The sequence below is a fragment of the Amphiprion ocellaris genome, chromosome 12, assembly GCF_022539595.1.
Source record: "Amphiprion ocellaris isolate individual 3 ecotype Okinawa chromosome 12, ASM2253959v1, whole genome shotgun sequence".
Taxonomy (NCBI): Eukaryota; Metazoa; Chordata; class Actinopteri; family Pomacentridae; genus Amphiprion; species Amphiprion ocellaris.
Genome location: NC_072777.1, coordinates 11,252,574 through 11,272,480, shown reverse-complemented (window position 1 = coordinate 11,272,480; position 19,907 = coordinate 11,252,574). Strand labels below are relative to the sequence as shown.

Sequence of the window (19,907 nt, the reverse complement as noted above, 5' to 3'; positions counted from 1 at the left end):
AATGAAGTGAGTGGTTTACATCAAGTGCACTTATTGGATTCCTATTCTAGATTTCAGACGGAGGATTTAAAGGCTTACCGTCGGCTCCGCACAGACAGTGGTGTGTGTTGGGGTCATGGTTGGGTTGAGCTGTCAAAGTAGACCATTAACAGCGAGTCAACAAAATATCAGACAGTGTGTTTGTGAATAGTGAAGGTTTATACTTGACTTATGTTCATCAAAGGTGACAAATCATTAGTCTGACCTGAAGATTAGAGTCAACATGACATTCAACAGCACTTATGGTTTTCTGTGTTCAGCCTATCAAATCTGACTGAATTGTATGTAATACACATCATAAGTGATTTTGTGTACTTTATATGTATCCACTTTGCAGTATTTCTGTGCATGGTAGACATCTTATTTGCTTGTAAACGTATATTTTGTTGTCCTTCGAATATTTAGTCAATTATTATTATTATTATTAATTATGAAGTTCTGAACGTCATGTGTCCTTTAGAAGTGAGTGCTTTAATAAAATCTTTTGTACTGCAATAAGTGCTGAAGTTAAATAGTGTATAGCAGCTGTACCTCTCTGTCTCCTGATGAAGTCCATAATCTTGTGTTCACCTTCACCCGGAACACTGGCATCAGACAGAAAGACCTTTGGATAAACCAAAAACTCAAGATTACTGACTCTGAATACTAAATATGTCAACTGCCGAGAGCTGAATTTAAAAATACAATGAGGAAAATACAATAAATTGTGACGTTTTTTGAGTTAATGTAAAAAAAAAAAAAAAAAAAACTACAAGAGAAGCTGGGTATATCTGTCTATATTTTAAAGACTGAGCAGACACTCACAACAACATTCTTCCATCCTGGATCATTGCTCAGTCTGTCTGCCACGTAGTATCGAAGACACTGTGCCAGGTTGTCCATGAACTCTGTTCCCTACAGACAAAAGTCAAGTCACCGTTATTCATAGAGCATCAAACTATTTATTGAGAGACAAATCCTATAATTCTGTTGTTCCAAGTAAATTAAAGTTATCTAAAACTGCTATCTTCACTTACTGGAGTGATACAGTTGCTGTCGAACCTCTCTTTAATTTCCTCAGGTGGAAGATAACCTCCTGTAGGGGGAAAAGAATAAATTATAGTGTAAAAAAAAAAAAAAAAAAAAAAAAAGACACACTGACACAACTGTTACTGTATAAACTGGCTACTTCAAGACTTTCCATCCACTTGCCACTGATTGTTGTCCTGTGTCTCAGTGTGCGTAAACTATACTTCAGATATATGAAACACAATCAGGCAAAAGGAGATTTGCAAAAAATGCTGCACCTCAACAAACCAGACAGGCTGCGGTTTATTGTCCATATCTGTCCAGCTTTCCTTGTCATCACTTCATTAACACACAATATTTAATTTTTTTCTATTTATAAACATATTTATAAATTCTGAAGTTATGGACAGAAACACATTTTGTGAGGTCAGTGCTCTTTGTCCATCCCCTGCTACTCAGTTCAATCTCGAGTCCAAGTGAACATTTGTGCCAGATGTAATGAAATTGTCTCCACATGCTCCTGACGTATCACATTCACATGCATGGGATGGGCATGAGGTCATAATATTCTTAACCTTTGGCCAACAAAATCTAATTAGTTTATCAATAAGTCCAACTGAACATTTATTGTCAAATTATAAAAAAAAAAACCAAAACCTTAAGATGGTCAAGGTAAGAAGTTCATGAGAATGCATTTGATGAACAACCCAAAAACGGAATGCCTCTGGCCACAGCTAAGGAGGCATAACAACAAAGACACAATGCTGTCCTGACAGGAGGAAAATGCCACATAAGTCTCTTTATCATGTGAGGTTTGTAAACACTGTGAGATGTGAAGAATATGAAAATAAACATGAATTTACATCCAGCAGTGCAAAGAGGTAAACATCACTGTAGGAGTCAATGAGCGCTACGTTATAAGTAGGAACCAATCTTTGAACAACTGGGCAGGTTTTCTGCCTGGAAGATAAAACAGCTTTGACCGCTGAAGAAGCCGGTTATGGTGAAGTGTTTGTTTGAGATGAAGAACGGACTACAATTGCTTTGGAGCAAAAAATGCACAGATTATTGAAACGCAAACTATTGTCTCTGGCTCTCTTCATCAGATGTGGTAAAGTATGTCAGCGCGTCAATTATTTAAGTCCTGATGAAGCACCTCGGGGGCTTCAAGCATTGGCTTAGCCTCTACAATCACACACCTCTCTGGATGATCTCCTCCCTCATGCGCTGCTTCTCTTCAGTCAACTCTACTCCTTCTTTGGAGGCACGAAACCGCCGAGAGCGCTGTTGGTTCATTTTGGCACGAGGAGCCTGGGCAAAGGTAAACAAGTGTCAATCTAGCATTATGTAACACAATTACTGTCAAATCTATCGTAACTTTAAGACACAGTGTTATTCTGAACACAACAGCATGAGAACTATTTCATCCTCGCGACCATGTCTTGGAGTTCATCTACCGGTGCTTCCACAAACAGGACACAAGGCTACACAGCTTCACATTGAGTTAAACAGAACTAAAATACAAACAGGAAATGAGCGCTTAGCCAAAGGCTGATTAATACATTTAAAACTATTTTGCCATTTTAGAGACACAAAAAAAATCAGTCAATTAATCATCTGACAGAAAAATCACCTGGCACTTAATTTAAATATCATGATTCAGAAAAAGGCCAAATAGTATTTTGTCAGAAAGCAAGACGTGCTTTGTCTTCTTTCTTGTCATTCGGGGATATGATGCTTTTTCTTACGTGATTTTAGGATGAATATCTTTGGATTTTGGACTATTGCTAGGACAGATTTGATGATATTAACAATTTAGCTTTTAAAAAAATCTGCAGATTAACAGATAAATACAATATCAATCAGTTATATCATGAGCCACACTAAAAACATTGAAGAATAATGGCTGACAAAATAAAGCGACTGCTGTATTTGGGCTAGATACAGATTTTGGCTGTTTACATAAACAGCCATTTAAATTCACCGTACATGTTGTTGAAACCCAAATTTTGGTCATATTGTATTTTTCTGTTAAACACAGCAACTTACCACTCCATCGATAGCCATGTAGAGAACTCTTCTGGGACGCACAATGTTGAACAGGCGGTCGATGTACTCAAAAATGGCGACCATCATCTCATCTTCATTTTTGGGAGCAGGTCTGCGGTGGAAGAGAGGAAGTGTGGGATTACTAAGGTTCAATTTTTTAAATCATTGATTCATTTTGCTCCTATATATGGGAATATGCCATGTAAAATTCAACTTAAAAGTTCTGGGATTCGTAAGTGAATCTAAAGAATAAATGTAACCAACACAAAATTACACATTCAGGTTGAAACTTTATTGAAACTGTTGGGCTGTTTAATCATATATCAAATTTCTGACAAAGTCCTACATACTGACAGAAAGTTTTAGTTAACGTACAGAGATTGTTAGCCAGTAAAAAACAGCCCATTTGTAAATGGAATCCGCACTGAGTTTCTATAAACACAAGAGGAAACAGCACCTCTGCTTTAACAGAAGCCTGACATACACTACTGAGATGTAAACAAAGAATCAGTCACGGTTGAAAAAACAGAAGACAATGCCTTGATTGTCCAAACTCGAGGGTTCTTACTTGTCTTCTGGATGTGTACAAGGGTGAATGATACCATTCATGTCCAAGTATAAATTGTCGAATTCCACCTCGTTGGGGTTTGGTTTGGTTGTGTCAACAGGAATGCGTACTCCATTACACTCTTTACCCTGTGAAGACAAAACAGGACACAAACAAATCACTTTGTTTGAAGACACTGTAATAAAGCTGTGAGTCCATCACTTAATTGTTTTGACAATCTTCTAACCTTTGCGAGTTCTAAGCAAAAGCATCCAATTTGTGGCTGTTCAGAGCTTGCTTTCCTTTGTCTGGGTTTTAAACTCCATTTGGTCAAAACAAGCCATATGAAGATATATCTATGGCAAATTACAACAGGCATTTACCAGCATTTTGTACAATAAAAATTAACAGATAAGTAACTGATGAAAAAAATTTATGGCTGCAGACTTCCTTAGCATCACTAGTCAAGGCATGAACAACACATACTACCAGTACACACATGGAGTTACTGAAATCACAACACTTCCACTCTTTCAGTGCTATAATTTTATGACAGTACATTATGTTGTACATCTTTATTAAATCAAACTTTACTCTTGGAGCAAATAGAATACAGTTCAAAGTGCTTTACAAGTTTCTGAAAAACGAATAGGATGATTAAATATTTTGGGAGACTAATGCAGACCAAGACATAAGAAAACCACCAAAAACTCAAGTTACATAAAAGTCATGACTGACTATTTCATCCATCCATTATCTATACACCGCTTAATTCTCATTTGGTCACGGGGGCTGGAGTTTATTCAAGCTGACCTAGGGCGAAAGACAGGGGACACCCTGTACAGGTCACCAGTCTATCACAGAGCTACACAAACAAACAATCACACTCACACCTACAGACAATTTAGAACCACGTGTTTGTATTGTGCATGCGGAGAAAACCCACGCATGCACAGGGAGAACATGCAAACTCCATGCAGAAAGATCCCCTGCACGGCGACAGTGCCAACCACTGAACCACTGTGCAGCCCTAGTTTACACAAAATAGATAAAGCACAATATATGAAATGGAGTTTAATGAAAACTTTTTTAAAAAGTATCCATATAATGACGAGGAGAATAATGGCAAATCACCATGGAACCCATTTTAACTACAAGGTGAACTCCAAATTCGTTTTTAGTCGTTAACGGTGAAATGCGTGTTTTGCAAAAGTAAAAATGTCCTGGAGTTGGAGTGTTTAGTTTGCAGACTGAAGTTACTGAAAACGCGCGCTGTTTTGTTTACAGTTTGGTGAGAAGTAAACACAGATTTCCGTTGTTTCAACGTTGCTCGTGTGTCAACTAATACGCTAAGAACAAAAACCTGAGAAAAACCCAAATGGAATTTGGTCGTAGAGGGCTCCACGGTTAAACAGACACTTGGCTGGCCGCTAACTGTAAACAAGATGATTTCAGAAGTAAATGCGTTCAAATCTCCCAGCTAACATAACTGAGCAGGATGCTAGCTAACATGCTACTCACTTACCTTCTCCTCAACACAATGCACAATAATTGACGGATATTTTCGACTAAGCCAACGGAAAAACGCCGGAACTCCCATCTCCGGTAAATAATTATTTCTCTTTTAGGTTATATAAAATGTGAACTCGTACGAAACGGATAAAATAGCTGAATTAAAACACGACACTTGCTGTGGATGACTTCGGCTACATGCTGTTTGCCACGGCCATTGTGTACTACTTCCGGGTTTTATCGACTTTTTCCGGAGCGCCTCGGAGAGCCACATGAGGCCACAGCGACCCCAGCGGCCAGGTGGTGCTAAAAAGTGATGGAGGGGTTATCTTTCTGTTATGTGCATCGTTTTACCGGCTTTCTGGCCTACATTTTAATCAAACAAGCATTTATTGCCAAATGACTGCTTTTAAAGACCAATTCAGCTCATATTATACAGTTTTTTCACATGCCAGAAAGTGACTGTAGCTCCTCCATTGTGCCTAATCTTACTAAATCTTAAATTTAACCTAATCTTACAGTCTATTAATACATCAAAATGGCTTGAATTAATTTACAAGGCTTATATTTCAAAAAAATGTAGCCCATAACATAATTGGAAAATAAGTGAATGTCTTTATTTTTCTATTTATACCCATTTGTAAACCATATTCATTACAGTCTAAATGAGGATATTGACATACCAAACACATACAGCCTGAACATCAGATACAACCAATGTTCCCTCTAATTTTTCATGAGTCTGAGCAAACACACAAACTCCCTGAGCGTCCCTTGGACCACTGTGAGCAACATCAGACGTGTGCACTGTGGTCACACCAGCATCGCATCCATTCAAGTTACATGGTTCATTAAAAGAATCAAATTACAGCATTTACATTTCTGTTAAAACACTTTGTCAACAGGAGCCAGTTGAAGGCTGCAGTGATTTTAGTGACACTACAATGTATAAGAGTGAAGTTGTTGAATAATTGTCTCTCTTTACTGTTGCAGCGGTTTTGCAAATTGCAGACGGACCCTGTTCACTCCATAGACACCAATGTTATTCCTGTAGCTTGAAAGACAGCTACTTTTGATAAAACTGGGCTTGTAGCACATTGTCTGCCTTGCAACAATGGGAAAGAGGCACCGTTTATGTTTTGACAACCTATATCTAATGAGTTATTGATGCTGGAAGTCCGAATCTGTGAATATCTTTCCAACTTTATTGAACTTGGGGCCACTACCACCTAAGGAGTGATATATTTAATTTTGAAAAAAACATTTAGCCATACTTAAAGCTTTAAGTGCTTTATTAACACAGAACTAAAAATTTAGTATTGTTTTATTATCACAGGTTCTGTCTGAAAAGAGGTGGCATCATTTTAAACAGTGAAATCAAACTAATAAAATGTAATGACCAACCAGTGAGTAATACTGGATTCTGCAAAAACATAAACAACTTTTTTTAAAATCTAAATCTTATCTTAACACAGTTAATGTATTAACTTATTTTTGTGTGTATGCATGTATTTATTGATTTATTTAGTACTGTTAACATATCAGAGTTCTGAGTGAATTTTTCTTAAGATAGGCAAAGGCCACTTATTGATTACATATAGGCTATTAAATGTTTATTAAAAACTAAAAAGCATTTAAAAAAAAAACAACTTAGGCATTTATTGAGTAACTAAAATACTGTAGAGTACAGACCACATCAGCATGATTATAAGCATCCTCTGGTAAATGAACAACCAGATACTGATGTCTCTCACCATATGGACTTCAGGAGATGACTGGGGGATGATAAACTGTGACCTACTGGTTGGGTTCTCTCTGTTCTCATGTTTCTTACATGTTTGTCTCCTGACAGCCGGGTCCTAATGTTTTTTGAGCAACACACCATACTATGACGTTTTTACAATGATGGTTCTACTATGGAACCAGTTTGACATGTTCAGGTGTTCTTTGTGTGAAAACTCAGAGATTTCAGGTATCAGAAGGTGGTTTTCAACTTTCTTTGTTAACTTTCTGCTTCAACTTTAAATTAAATTTCCTTCACTAACCCAGCCCTCTGGACTTCCAGTAAGCTGTGTTCCTATTGGCTGTCCAGGTGGCTGCTTGGTGTTATCAGGAACACCTGAGCAGCTCAGTGTTATCAGGAACACCTGAGCAGCTCAGTGTCTTCCTGCTTTATTTAGCTGCAGACAAACATTTCCTCTGTTTCTCTTCACCAGTGAACTGGGTTTGGTTCCATTGCTTTAGTTTGTTCTTTAGGCGTTGGCTTGCAGCTTCCAGCAGTAAAATCGTCTTTAATGTGTTTCTTGGTGTGTTTTAGGGCTTTGTACTGGATAGTTGTCTTGGTAAATGTGGTTCTTTAGCCACAGTTAGCACATGGTGCTAATGTGTGCAGTGATTAGTGGATTTGGTACAGTTGAGTTGTGTCTTTATCTTGGCTGTAGTGAGTCATTAGAGGTTTTTGGTCAGACACATTCTGTGTTCTTGTTTGAGAACCGATGTTGATTGTCCAGAAGGTAAGAGTTCCTGTCCTGATTCTCTGTTCTCAGAGGTTCTCTGGTAGGGTGCAGGAGACTTTAGCGTTTGGGTTGTGCTAGTTTGGTTTTTGTACCGTTTCATTTGGACGACTATCTTGAGGCCCCTCCATGTGGTTTAGTGAGGTTTTCTGCAACAGTTCTACAAAGCAACCTGCAGCAGAAGAGACTTTGACAGTTTTTAGGAAGTTCTGGAGACCAGACTTTAGAGCAGCAGAAACATTTGTCAGCAGTTTGAGCAGGAGAAGGTGAGCTTCAGAGTAGAAATGAGACAGAAACCTTCTTGACCCGTGTGGTGAGGTCCTGTACCAAGAGTTTGAGCAGGTTGTGAAGAGTCTGTAGTTCTTTGGTCTGAAAGCACAAGAAGAGTCGACTCATTAAAGGAGAAAACAGGAGATATTGTTGCTTCTTCTGTCACTCTGCAGTTTCCTTAGACTGAATATCAAGTTTATATTTTAAATGATTTCCCATGTGAGCCCAAGAAGACTTCAATAAACTCCCTCCATCCCCTGGACACAACATATTTTATTACCATGTTAAATGTTTTTTTTTTTTTTTTTTTTTTTTAATGTTTTTGAGTTTTAATCATAGTTTTAGCATAATTTTTTCTCTTTGCTTGTTCAGTTTTGTCATCTGTGTAAAAAGTGCTAAACAAATAAAGTTGAATTGATAAACTGAATAACTGACTAACTCATGATTGTGACAACAGAAGTATTTTCATTGTGATTTAAGGGTTTATTTCATTAAGGTTGGGGTTAAAATCTTGAAAGAAAAAGAAGATTAAAGAAATAAACTACATAACAAAAAGCAATTAAATCAAAGGAAAAAAATTTATACAATAAAACTTTTAAAAAGTTTTATTATTAAAAAGATTTAAGAAATTTAAGATGTAATTTTCTAATTAAACATTTAATTTTTTAATTAAATGTTTTGTCTTTTTAAAGGTTTAATAATCTAATTAAATGTTTTGCATTTTTTTAAATGTTTTGCATTTTTTAAATGTTTAATATTCTTGTTTAATTTTATTTTTTAAATGTTTAATTATGGAAAATATTTTATCTGTAATTTTTAATATTTGTATTTTAAAAATTTTGTTTAATTTCATAATGACATGTATCGTATGTTGTTGAATTATCTAATTCAGTATTTTGTCTGTTTAATAGAGTTAAATATTAAATACAAATAAATTATATATACATATACCACCTTTTAATGTTTAGTTTTCTTTTTAAATGCTTCATTGTATTTTCTGTTTAATTCCTATTTGAATTTTTATTGTCTTTAAGATGTAATTTTCTAATTAAACATTTAATTTTTTAATTAAATGTTTTGTCTTTTTAAGGGTTTAATAATCTGATTAAATGTTTTGCATTTTTAAAAATGTTGAACATTCTTCTTGTTTAATTGTATTTTTTAAATGTTTAATGATGGAAAATACTTTATCTGTAATTTCTAATATTTGTATTTTAAAAATTTTGTTTCATTTCATAATGACACGTATTGTATGTTGTTGAATGATCTCATTCAATATTTTGTCTGTTTAATAGAGTTAAACATTAAATTACATTAAATTATATTAAACAGACAAAATATTGAATGAGATCATTCAACAACATACAATACGTGTCATTATGAAATGAAACAAAATTTTTAAAATACAAATATTAGAAATTACAGATAAAGTATTTTCCATCATTAAACATTTAAAAAATACAATTAAACAAGAAGAATGTTCAACATTTTTAAAAATGCAAAACATTTAATCAGATTATTAAACCCTTAAAAAGACAAAACATGGGCGCCCATATAGCTCAACGGGTTAAGCGGGTGACCCATGTACAGGGGCTGGTTCCTGATGCAGCGTCCCGGGTTCGAGTCCCGCTAGTGGCCCTTTGCTGCAAGTCTTCCCCCGACTCTTCTCCCCTGTTTTCTGTCTCTCTCACTACACCTATCCAATAAAAGGCCAAAAAAGACAAAACCTTTAATTAAAAAATTAAATGTTTAATTAGAAAATTATATCTTAAAGACAATAAAACTTCAAATAGGAATTACACAGAAAATACAATGAAGGATTTAAAAAGAAAATTAAACATTAAAAGGTGGTAAAACATTTAAAAAGAAAAACCTTAAAGATTTAATCAAAACATTAACAGACTGTGTGAAGGTTCAAACTAACAGAGAAGTACTCAGGAACTTAGAAGATATCAGTCCTTGGACTGTCTGGAAGTTCAATCTAACAGAGAACTACTGTGGGACTTAGAAAACTTCAGCCCTCAGACTGTGTGAAAGCTCAGGTCCTGAGGACTCGGGAAGTCTGGAGGCTTTGAAAGTCTTGGAACTGAGGGTTCAACCCTCCAGCACAAAGGCTAAAGTCCAACCTCCTGAGAAAAACGATCGAGTCGAGACTCAAGTTAAAAAAAACTCGAAAATGGCAAAAAAAATAGATGATAAATGCGCAAAAAAAAAAAAAAAGTATCTGAGTGAGTAGCTCAGGGGCTAAGAAAAGAGACTACCAAGTGGAAGGTAGTAGGTTCAAGACCCACCACTGGCATTTTTCTTTGTCTTTGTCAGGATTTTGATAAAATTTAAGAAGGGTCTGGTCTTGAACCAGCAACCTGCAGCTCTACATGTAAACCCTTAACTCACTGAGCTACAGATCAGAGGAGAAGAAGTAATTTCGTCGTCCCTTTGGCATCGTAGTTAATAAAGTGACCACATGGGTGGAGCCAAGGCGGAGTCAGGGTAGAGAGTAGGCGGGGAGGTGGGTGGTGGCCTCCCCCCTCTACAGACCTGACCGTGAACACTGTCGACACCCACCTCAGAGAGACGCTGCCTAAGATCTCAAGGCTGCTTGGTCGTGGTCTTTCTGACATGTACTCTTCCAAGATAAGCCGGGAAGGTTAACACTGATGGAATGACACCAGGTCTAAGCCGACAAACTTCCAATTCCTCCTCAACCCATAGTCTTTGGGAAACCTACATGGAGTAAGAAAAGTAGACAGAGAAGTAATTAAGTCTGTACACAACATATTAAAAAGAAATCATGCTAATAAATTAAGTACAAAGAACCGAATTCGCCAATATACTGGAGACCAGAGCTATTTAATTTGATAAGTATAACCTTGTTTAGTAACATTTCACTTATTTGAGAGCAGTCCTAAAGAACTGCCTGTAATCCCAATCATAAAATGGGTTTGGAGGAAGAACATAGATGGTAATCTGGATATACATGAGTTAGGCTTTATAACTACTATTGGTAGTATTGGTAGTAGTAAAGCAATGTGACTATTTACTGCTGCTGATACTGGCACTGCTACTACAACTTGTAATACTATTACAAATGCTGATACTACTTCTACGACTCTAACAGCTGTTTTATACTACTACTGCTGCTTGTACTTTTAGTATTACTACTACTGCTTGTAAAACTATACTACAGCTACTATTAATCGTCTGGTATTTGCTTGTCAAGCTGCTAGCTCGCATTAGCGTTTTGCTAGTGGCTAACTAGTTAGCTCTCATAGACTGGAAGCTCTCAACAAGATTTCATAATGAAAAAACAGCCAAAAACTATTCTTACCTATGAAAAGTCATTCCAGGTTTCCTTGTCTCAATCGTACGACGTAGTGTGTAATTGTATGCAGCACAGTGAGCCGGCATACTTCTTGTTTCCATTTTCACACGTCTACATCAACGGAATGAACTGAAACTTTTCCCCCACTAGCTTAGCCTCGCTGTAGCACGCAGCTCAAAGGGGCGTGTCCTATCTACTCATTCATATCTATGAGAACAACGGTGGCTGCACATAAGGACGCCTGACGTTGATTAGCTGCGTAAATATCATTATATACAGTCTATGGTAAATACGTATGTGAATCGCATCATTGGCTGCAGCAGCCAGTCACCGGTCACTCACTGACTCACACTGAAAAATAGCACAGAATGAATTGTTACGTGTTTATTTTATTTACAATTTAGGTTGGATTTTTTTTTTGTGCACAGCGCAGATTTTCTGTGCGCGGAGACCGTGTCAGCAGTGCGAAATTGCGCACACGCGCAGTTTAGAGGGAACAGTGGATACAACAGAATAGATAGATAGATAGATAGATAGATAGATAGATAGATAGATAGATAGATAGATAGATAGATAGATAGATAGATAGATAGATACTTTATTCCTTTGGCGAAATAAAGGTATCCATTTATGCACAAAAGAATGTCCAATTAACATGCATTCAAATTTTGTGGTATTTACAATAAAATATAGTATTCAAAAAGTACAGAAATGTACAATGTGAAGGTAGAACTAATAATACGTATATGCACATGTAAAGCATTGCTTATAATCATCCTAAATTTAAGGCCTGGTTACATTATAAACTGCAAACATTTTTTGGTTACAGTTATTGGATTACAAGCAATGTTGAAGTTTCACAAATACACACATTACTTTGCTACGACAACAGACATAATAGTAAGTGTTTTTGCATTTTATGACTGTTTGATTCAGATAAAAACAGCTGTAGGTGTAAAAAAAAACTGGGCAGTACAGGTTTAACAAAAAGAGCAAGATCGGTTTTTGTCACAAGACTTTTTTTTTACAATACTGCAGATGTAGTTGCAGTCTGTTTTTGGTAAATGTATTTTTATTTTTAATAATCCAGAGTATAATCAACCAGAAAAACATTTAAATCATTTCAGTTGTGAGTCATTATTATTCTAAATGAACAACATTGCATTTGTTCATTTTTAATGCACTTATAAATTCCTTCATTTAGTTCATCACCATCATTTATTTAAATGTCCTTGTACTTAACTATTTTCTTTGCTAAAATATCCAAGATGCTACACTTATTCTATATTATGAACATATAATTTTAGTTTACACTTACATACAGTATTTAATATGTTTTCTCTTTAAATGTTTTCTTCATTTAAAGACACAAAAGATGATGAATGTGTCGCTGAATACTTCAACAATTCTTTATTCTGGGATTCTTTAAAGTTGGAATTTCTTTTACTCAAGGACAAATATCTAAAGTATCTACAAGGTAAGAGATTTGTATTTTATACCTCTCTGAGTACTTCAGATTTTTCGCATTTACATTTTAGACCAGTAATTTGCAGCTTCACCTCAACAGAAAACCTAAACACAGAGAAGCGAAACATATGTGGCAGACACGTTAAGTAGCAACAATTTTATAAAGATAAAAAAACTGAAATTTTGTTTTAAAAAATATCCCTCAACAACGAGAAAATTAAAGAAAATGAAAGACTTAAAATAAACATATTTTCATTGACTAGTTAACAATGATCAGAATAAAATCAGACAAATAATTACAAATTAAGCAACCACAAGCTCTTAATCATTTTTATTATTTTGTTGTTCAAGAGAAAGAAAACCAAATGCTGCACTGAACAACAAACTGCCAAATGCCAACAACTAAGTGAGACATGTGAGCCTTGCAGACTGTCACTCGTGTCCATATTCCCTGTAATTGCACTGTGGTTGATCTTACATGATGTTCCTTTAATGGGGACTCTCTGAACAGATGCCCTCTCGCTTCCCAACCCTGCAGCACCACATTTAAGGTGAATTAGATTTTTTTCTCTCCCTCCTCTCCTCACTGGTTCATGCAGGGGGGGAAAGGGGCCATTAGCCTCCCCTCTTCAGGCAGGGCGGGTCTGACATCAACACTGCAGTATTATTACTGCAAAGAGCCGCTGATGGAAAACACTTGGCCTGCTCCGATGAGCCATTTCCATAAACATTTACGCTAGAGTTGCAGGTAATAGGATGAACCATCATTTCAGTGTTTGTCGAGAGAAACCGAAGAGATGAAGGGAAATCTGATGCAAATAGCAGCCGTGAAAGCAGACACTGGTGTTACAGCTCTGGAATGTGACATGAAAATACATTTTGTCAGCTGGAGACGATGTGTTCACTGAATTCATGGAAAAATACAAGATGATTCTGGCCTTTCTCTGACCGCACACTCATTTCCATAAAGGCCTTGTTGAGGAAAAGTGGAAAATGAATTTTATCAAAACAAACTTGGAGCAGGATTTCACCTGAAAGTCTGTGTTTGAGTATTTCAGGAGTCAGAAGTCATTCTTCATTCAAGCAGCCGAGAACACGCAGATTTAGTCATTGTCTCGGTCTGTGAGCTGATTTTTGAGCAGCTTCTCTGGCTTGAGTTCCCCCAGTGTGCAGACTGGAAGAGAGAGAGCGCCCTCATCTGTCCGATCCTCCCTGTCAAAACAGAATAAAGCTTCATGGCAGGATTTAGATTCATCTGGCTCATTCTACCTGTTTGATAAACAAAGCTATTCAAACAAAGATGCTGCAAAGCTGAATGTCAGAGTGTTTCAGAGCAGTTCAGGTCATGAAAACATAAAAACAGACAACTCGATGGATGCCCTGTCAACTCATTCTGATGCACCTTTAGCCATATAAATCCATGTAAATATAATAATATAAATATATGCAACTGCTGGTGCACATATCAGTGAATAACATACCCCTTATTCAGCTAATGCACATCAATTTAACAATCTAAATTGTGTAATTTGATCACAATGCACTTTAAAATCGTGTTAATATATATATTTTTAGAGCTGCATAATTAAAGCACGATGGACAAGTCTCTGTCTTTTCATAAACATGTTTCAAAAGTGGAACTACGATCTCAGTTCACTGATTTCAATCAACTGAATCGCGCTTTGTGAATAAAATGTATTCTTGTCTTTAACTTTATTTATTAATATAAATAAAAAGATGAACATGTCACACTTGCTTGTTATGTGCAGTTCGCTGTCTCTTGATTATTATAAGAAGGTTTCAGTGTGTTTGAAAAGCATATTGCAGTTGTTTTTGTGTAACCTCAAGACTTCAGTTGTTCAATTATCATTTTTGGCAAATAGTGAACCATGTCAAAAGTAGACATATTGCACGAAGAGTTTTAATATTTGATGATATCACCAATTTTTCTTTGTGTATAGTCAATATGCTGAATCTCAGTGGCAATATATTATACACAGATAAAATGAGAAAGGAAAGAAAGACAGAAAAAAACTCAAGATCTTGGTGAATTCATGTGAACTAAGATGAAGACTTTGTATGTAAAGTGCATTATAAATTAAAGGCATTATTATTATTCTTATTTTTCTCTGAATATGCTCAGGCAAGCAGGGTGTATTTGATGGAAAACATTTCATTCTTCCTAGTGGTTTCAAGGTAACACAGACAAATGCAAAACCACTGCAGAACAGAAAGATGCAAAACAACTGGAAAGAACTGCAGCCAAACTACAAAGACATAGAACTAAGAAAAGACACACAATTTCCACATAGATGCAGAAACTACAAAGATGATCAAAACAGCAACAAAAACGAACACGAAGTTATACAAATTACAGAAAAGTGACACAAAAAGGCCACTATGAGATGCAAAAATACCACAAAGAGACACAAAACAACTAAAAAGAAACACACAAAGAACATAAATCACAGTAAAGAACGACAGAAAGCGATTCCTGCAAGATGCAAAACTATCAGAAATGATGCACAAACTACAAGAAGACTCAAAAATACACACAAGATCATTACAACAAAATGCCAACCAACTGGAAAGAAACTTAAAACAACCACAAGAGACACAAAAAGATCACTATGAGATAAATACAAAACTAAGACAAAAGACTGCACACTATAGCAGTACAAGGTGCAGCGCAATCACAAAAACATGCAAAACAACTAAAAAGGGACATAAAAGGAACACAAGACATGCAAAAGCCCTGCAGAGACAGAAAAATGGCAAAAGGACCACTATGAAAAGAAATCTAGCAAAAAGAGATGCAAAAGGAACATCACTGCAAATAGAGACACAAAGAACTACTGTTAGATACCAGAAAGGATACATAAACTATAAAAAGATCCAAAAAGACACATGAAATAATTGCAATGCAGTAAAAACCAACTGCAAAGAAACTCAAAACAATCACAAAGTGGCACAAAGAGATCAAACTGAGATGTGAAATTAAAACAGTGCAAAACATACACAAGACAAAATGAAGTTAAAAAGAGATGCCAAGGAATAGAAGTAAGTCCAAAACAGAGACAAAATACAGATAACACATACACAAAAACATGGAAAACAGAGACACAGAAGAATTGGAAAAACCTCTGCCGAGAATGACAAAAATATTAGGCTTCAAAACAACAAAAATGTGCAGAATGGGCTAAAAAGAGTTCAACAATAACCACAAAGAAGCTCAACATATCAGCATCTTTTAGACTTATTTGTTTCTCTTTCTGTCTGGGTGTCTCGTTGTGTTGCTTTGCACTAGTTTTTCCTATTAGCCACCCAAGCTTCTTCATTTTAAAGCTGTGTTAACACCGAGTGCAATGCATTTCTACTGAGGCAGTTACTTAGAGGAATATATACAAATTCTGAAACAGTTCCTCCAAAGCTATTATATTCTTGAGATAAACTGATGACAGTGGAATACAGCACAAAATAAAGCAGATCATTTATTTACAGCACACAAGGCCTCTGCTCATTTAGAAAGGAAACAAATCTGTTGTACATCTACACAGTGGAAGTGCCTGATCTCACAATCAGTGGTGTCACAAGATGAATTTCACACTAAGACGCTGCAGCTCTCACTTACGTGTTCAAACAACCTTTTATCTCATTTAATCTCTGCTTTCAGACTCAGATCCGAGAGCTGATTTAATTTTTTCATGAGTTAAATTCCCAGTCTGAGGCTCACACACAGAGAGCTCCAGCATCGAGTGCATTTCACACATTAGATATGAATCATCTGATTAATAGAAGTTTAATAAGAGAGAGTCGAGAGAAAAAAAGATCTCTTTTTCTGTCGTGTTGCTCCAATTCAAACTGCACTGTAGTTTTGTGCTAACAAAGACGGCGGCTAAACAAGTTAGCGCTCCTTCCTCCTTTGATTAGCTGATCCCTTTAGCCTGCACATGAAAAGCTCAGCAGGAATTCACATGGTATAATAGAGCAATTTGTGTCTCCAAGGTTGTGATGTGTTCTCGGTGGCTCGCAGGATGTCTTCACATCTGAGCCTCTTTGAGTCGCTTTCTGCCCATTGTGCAGCAGGAATAAAGACCCACTGGGTTTCAAATTTTTTTTTATCTCCTGTGAAACGCTCACAGACTTGCTTTTTTACTTCTTATTTGTTCCTCTTTTAGCTGATTTTTTATCAAACACTGTTGATTCTTTGTGGAGATGCGTTCAGATGTCACAGGGGAACCGAGTGATTGGTGCCATTTTATCTTTATTTGTTTGGGTCATCAAGAGAAGAAAAACTGGAGGCCTCGTACGAAGTAAAGAAATGGATTAAAGCTCCTAATCAACACGCTTCAACAATGGATGAACTCATTGTGTGTGATGTAAAAGAGGACAGTGAAGTGACTAAATCACTAAGGTTTAGCTGTGCTGGTGTTTGATGATTTAGAGGCAGATATATCACTCAGGAGTTGGTGGAGACCAAAACGGAGCTAAAACAGAGTAAAAGCTGGACTTAAATCATCGGATCACCGGAAACATAGCTCCAAATAACTACCTGAGTGATGTTTAAAGCAAGTAAGAAAGCACTTGCCATCATGGTAAGTAAATCAACTTAATAACATATGAGTTCATTTAAGTCAGTGTGGTTTGCAGGACTGACTTTACTGCCTTTCTGTGCTGGTGACATCATTTACAACCAAAGTCTGTCCAGTAGTAGATTCAGCATCTTGCCTAAGGTCTGGTCTAAATGTGAGCACACATATTGCATCTGATAACATGGTGGAGGCGGGGTTTATGACCAACGCTGCAACCAACCACCAGATAATGGATGGATCATGGCGTCCATCTTTAAATGGGCCCAATCTCAAGACCTTCACAAACCAACCAGCCGTAGCGCTGAATGTGTCAGTTCAGGAGGGCTCGAAATGGTATAAAAGTAGTGATGAGACTCATTTTTGTGACTTGTTGCTTGGAAAAAACACAAGGCCAGTTAAAAAAAAAAAAAAAAAAGTGAATTTGGACTTGTGCTTAATTCACAGTTTGATCAGCTACCAGTACTCTGTCCATCACTCCCTTTAGTGACTTTACAACATACTGTATATGCATTTTAGTAAATGCCAAAACTCGTACGTTTGCCTGAAAATGCAAAGCCCTATACAAATGTGCAGCAAGTAACCATGACAGTGAGCAGAGCAGCCAGATACTGGGCCGTCTATACCTGATTTGTGTACGTTTTGTGGCGGGAAGGACAGTCACATTTGTATGACAACAATTTTGCTATCAACTATGGGCAAGTCTCAGCATAATAGCAGCATAATAGAGTTGAAAAGTCTGCATCAGGGCATTCATGCACTTGATGTGTGTCTCATGACAGTGAGTGGAACAATCTTAAACACATACACTTAGCAGGAAAATATCTCAAAGTCTGTGAGTACCCACAAAATCAAGTATTCCAAATCAAGTCAAAGCAAACAAGCAGTAGTAGTGCATATATACGTATGTCCATGGATAGAGTGCAGTAGTAGAGCAGGGGAGGTTGGCTCTGTTGCTGTGTAGGAGCCCTCCAGTTTGAGGCAGGCAATCTCATGCTTTCAGGTCAGTTATTGAATGAAAAAGTAAGGAGGGAAAAACTGAAAGATAAAAGGAAAGGAGAACGTGAGGAAGGGCTCAAAGGAAAAGAACAGGAGGTGCTCATTTGACAATTACTGTGTGAACCTCTGCATCACTGCAATGTCTCTTTATTTTTTCCCCACCAGCCCGTCCTACAGTCTTTGCACCGAGTACCTGAAATCTGATTGCGCTTCCACCGTCGAGTGTTTCTTATACAGCAGGTAGTGAATGAGCAAACGAAGAAGTGCTGCTCAGCCTCTGTCTCATCTGTGTCACATCATTAATTGTGTGTCTCAGAATCAGACAGTGTGTATCATGATATCCTTTGTGACACGCACAGAGGTGCTTTGAGCTACATGCGAACAATCATGATTGTTGTGATGTTTAGCAAGGAATCATGTTCAGCACTTAGCTTAGCATGTTGTAAGTGGAGACACAGATGCAGGTAAAATATCGTGTGTTTCATACATTTTGAGGCGTTTTCCTACCATGACATCTCTTCTTTCACACTAGTGGAAATAAAACATCAGAAATACGCATTTATTTGTTGATTTTACCACACTCTGTCTATTAAACAGTTATGCAAAATTAGCATAGTTAATTAGTAATGCCTCATTTGCTTATTCAAACATGAAAGCTAACAACAATTAAAGAATTGTCTAAGTAGCGGACGTGGTTCAGTTATTACAACTTTTTGTTTAATTTATTTATTTCAATTATGTTGGTTAAAATAGCAGTTTAAAATAAAACTGAAAAGATATTTCTGAGCCAGAAATATCCACTTCAACATCACTCACATACACCAGATATTCCAGTTTTATTCACATCTCTATTTCGAAAGTGTTTCCAGAGGGTTTTGATCATATTTCATTCACTTCTTGACATTTAGATCATTTTATTTTACTAGAAACAAGGCAAAAATGGACATTTCGATCTTTTGACAGAATTTTCTGATCTTCAAAATTAAAAAAAAAAAAACAAATATCCAAAGCCCCTATGTGAAAACCTTGGAATCTAAAATGTCAAAAAAATGAAACAAGAATTGTGACATTTTGAACCAGAGTTCAGAACTCTGTTGTAGATCGATGACGTCTCATTTGTGTATTTAAACATCAATATCCTGAAAACTTGCAATACAAAAAATATGCAAGTAACCAATTGGGGAAGTTTCAGTGTGACACCTATTAGGTAAAGTCTTTGCCCTACTCACAGCAGTTGCTATATTCCACAAACTACAAAGTAAAACTGAGGATGACTGATTGAGGTGATGGTTATGGAATTTCAGTGATGTTGTCAGCGAGGTTTTACTGAATTCAAGAGAAGCGATGCAACAAAGCAGCACATTCATGTGATCATTGCCAGCATCAATTCTAAGGATTCTCTTCCACCTTCAGGTTCATATTGGGTTGGGAGGAATGCCATATTTAGATTACAGCCTAACATGGGGACATTTTATCTGGAGTCCTTCCTACAGCAGTTGTCTTTCTCATGTACATATTAGCAGGGGAGAAGGCCTGAATGTGCTCACAGCCTTAGTTTGGGAGAAGTAAATAGGAACAGGGTTGACAGGTAG

The 19,907-nt window shown here is 36.6% G+C and overlaps 1 protein-coding gene and 1 long non-coding RNA gene across 2 annotated transcripts in view; both read right to left on the bottom strand.

Moving 5' to 3' along the window:
- xrn2 (5'-3' exoribonuclease 2) overlaps positions 1–5,380 on the bottom strand; it is a 42,807-nt gene extending 37,427 nt beyond the window's left edge. The window contains exons 1-8 of the mRNA XM_023291461.3: positions 5,169–5,380; positions 3,665–3,792; positions 3,097–3,208; positions 2,247–2,358; positions 1,056–1,114; positions 844–933; positions 571–643; positions 79–129 (exon numbers count right to left, since the gene is read on the bottom strand). Coding sequence (XP_023147229.2) covers positions 79–129; positions 571–643; positions 844–933; positions 1,056–1,114; positions 2,247–2,358; positions 3,097–3,208; positions 3,665–3,792; positions 5,169–5,243 — 700 coding nt within the window. The 5' untranslated portion in view covers positions 5,244–5,380. The remainder of the gene's footprint in view (positions 1–78; positions 130–570; positions 644–843; positions 934–1,055; positions 1,115–2,246; positions 2,359–3,096; positions 3,209–3,664; positions 3,793–5,168) is intronic.
- A 380-nt stretch (positions 5,381–5,760) lies between these two features.
- LOC129350150 (uncharacterized) lies at positions 5,761–11,709 on the bottom strand. Its single transcript, XR_008603433.1, has 3 exons — positions 11,267–11,709; positions 10,504–10,662; positions 5,761–8,037 (listed from the first exon to the last, which is right to left on the bottom strand). It is a non-coding gene; the product is annotated as an uncharacterized LOC129350150 (long non-coding RNA).
- Positions 11,710–19,907: the final 8,198 nt, after the last annotated feature.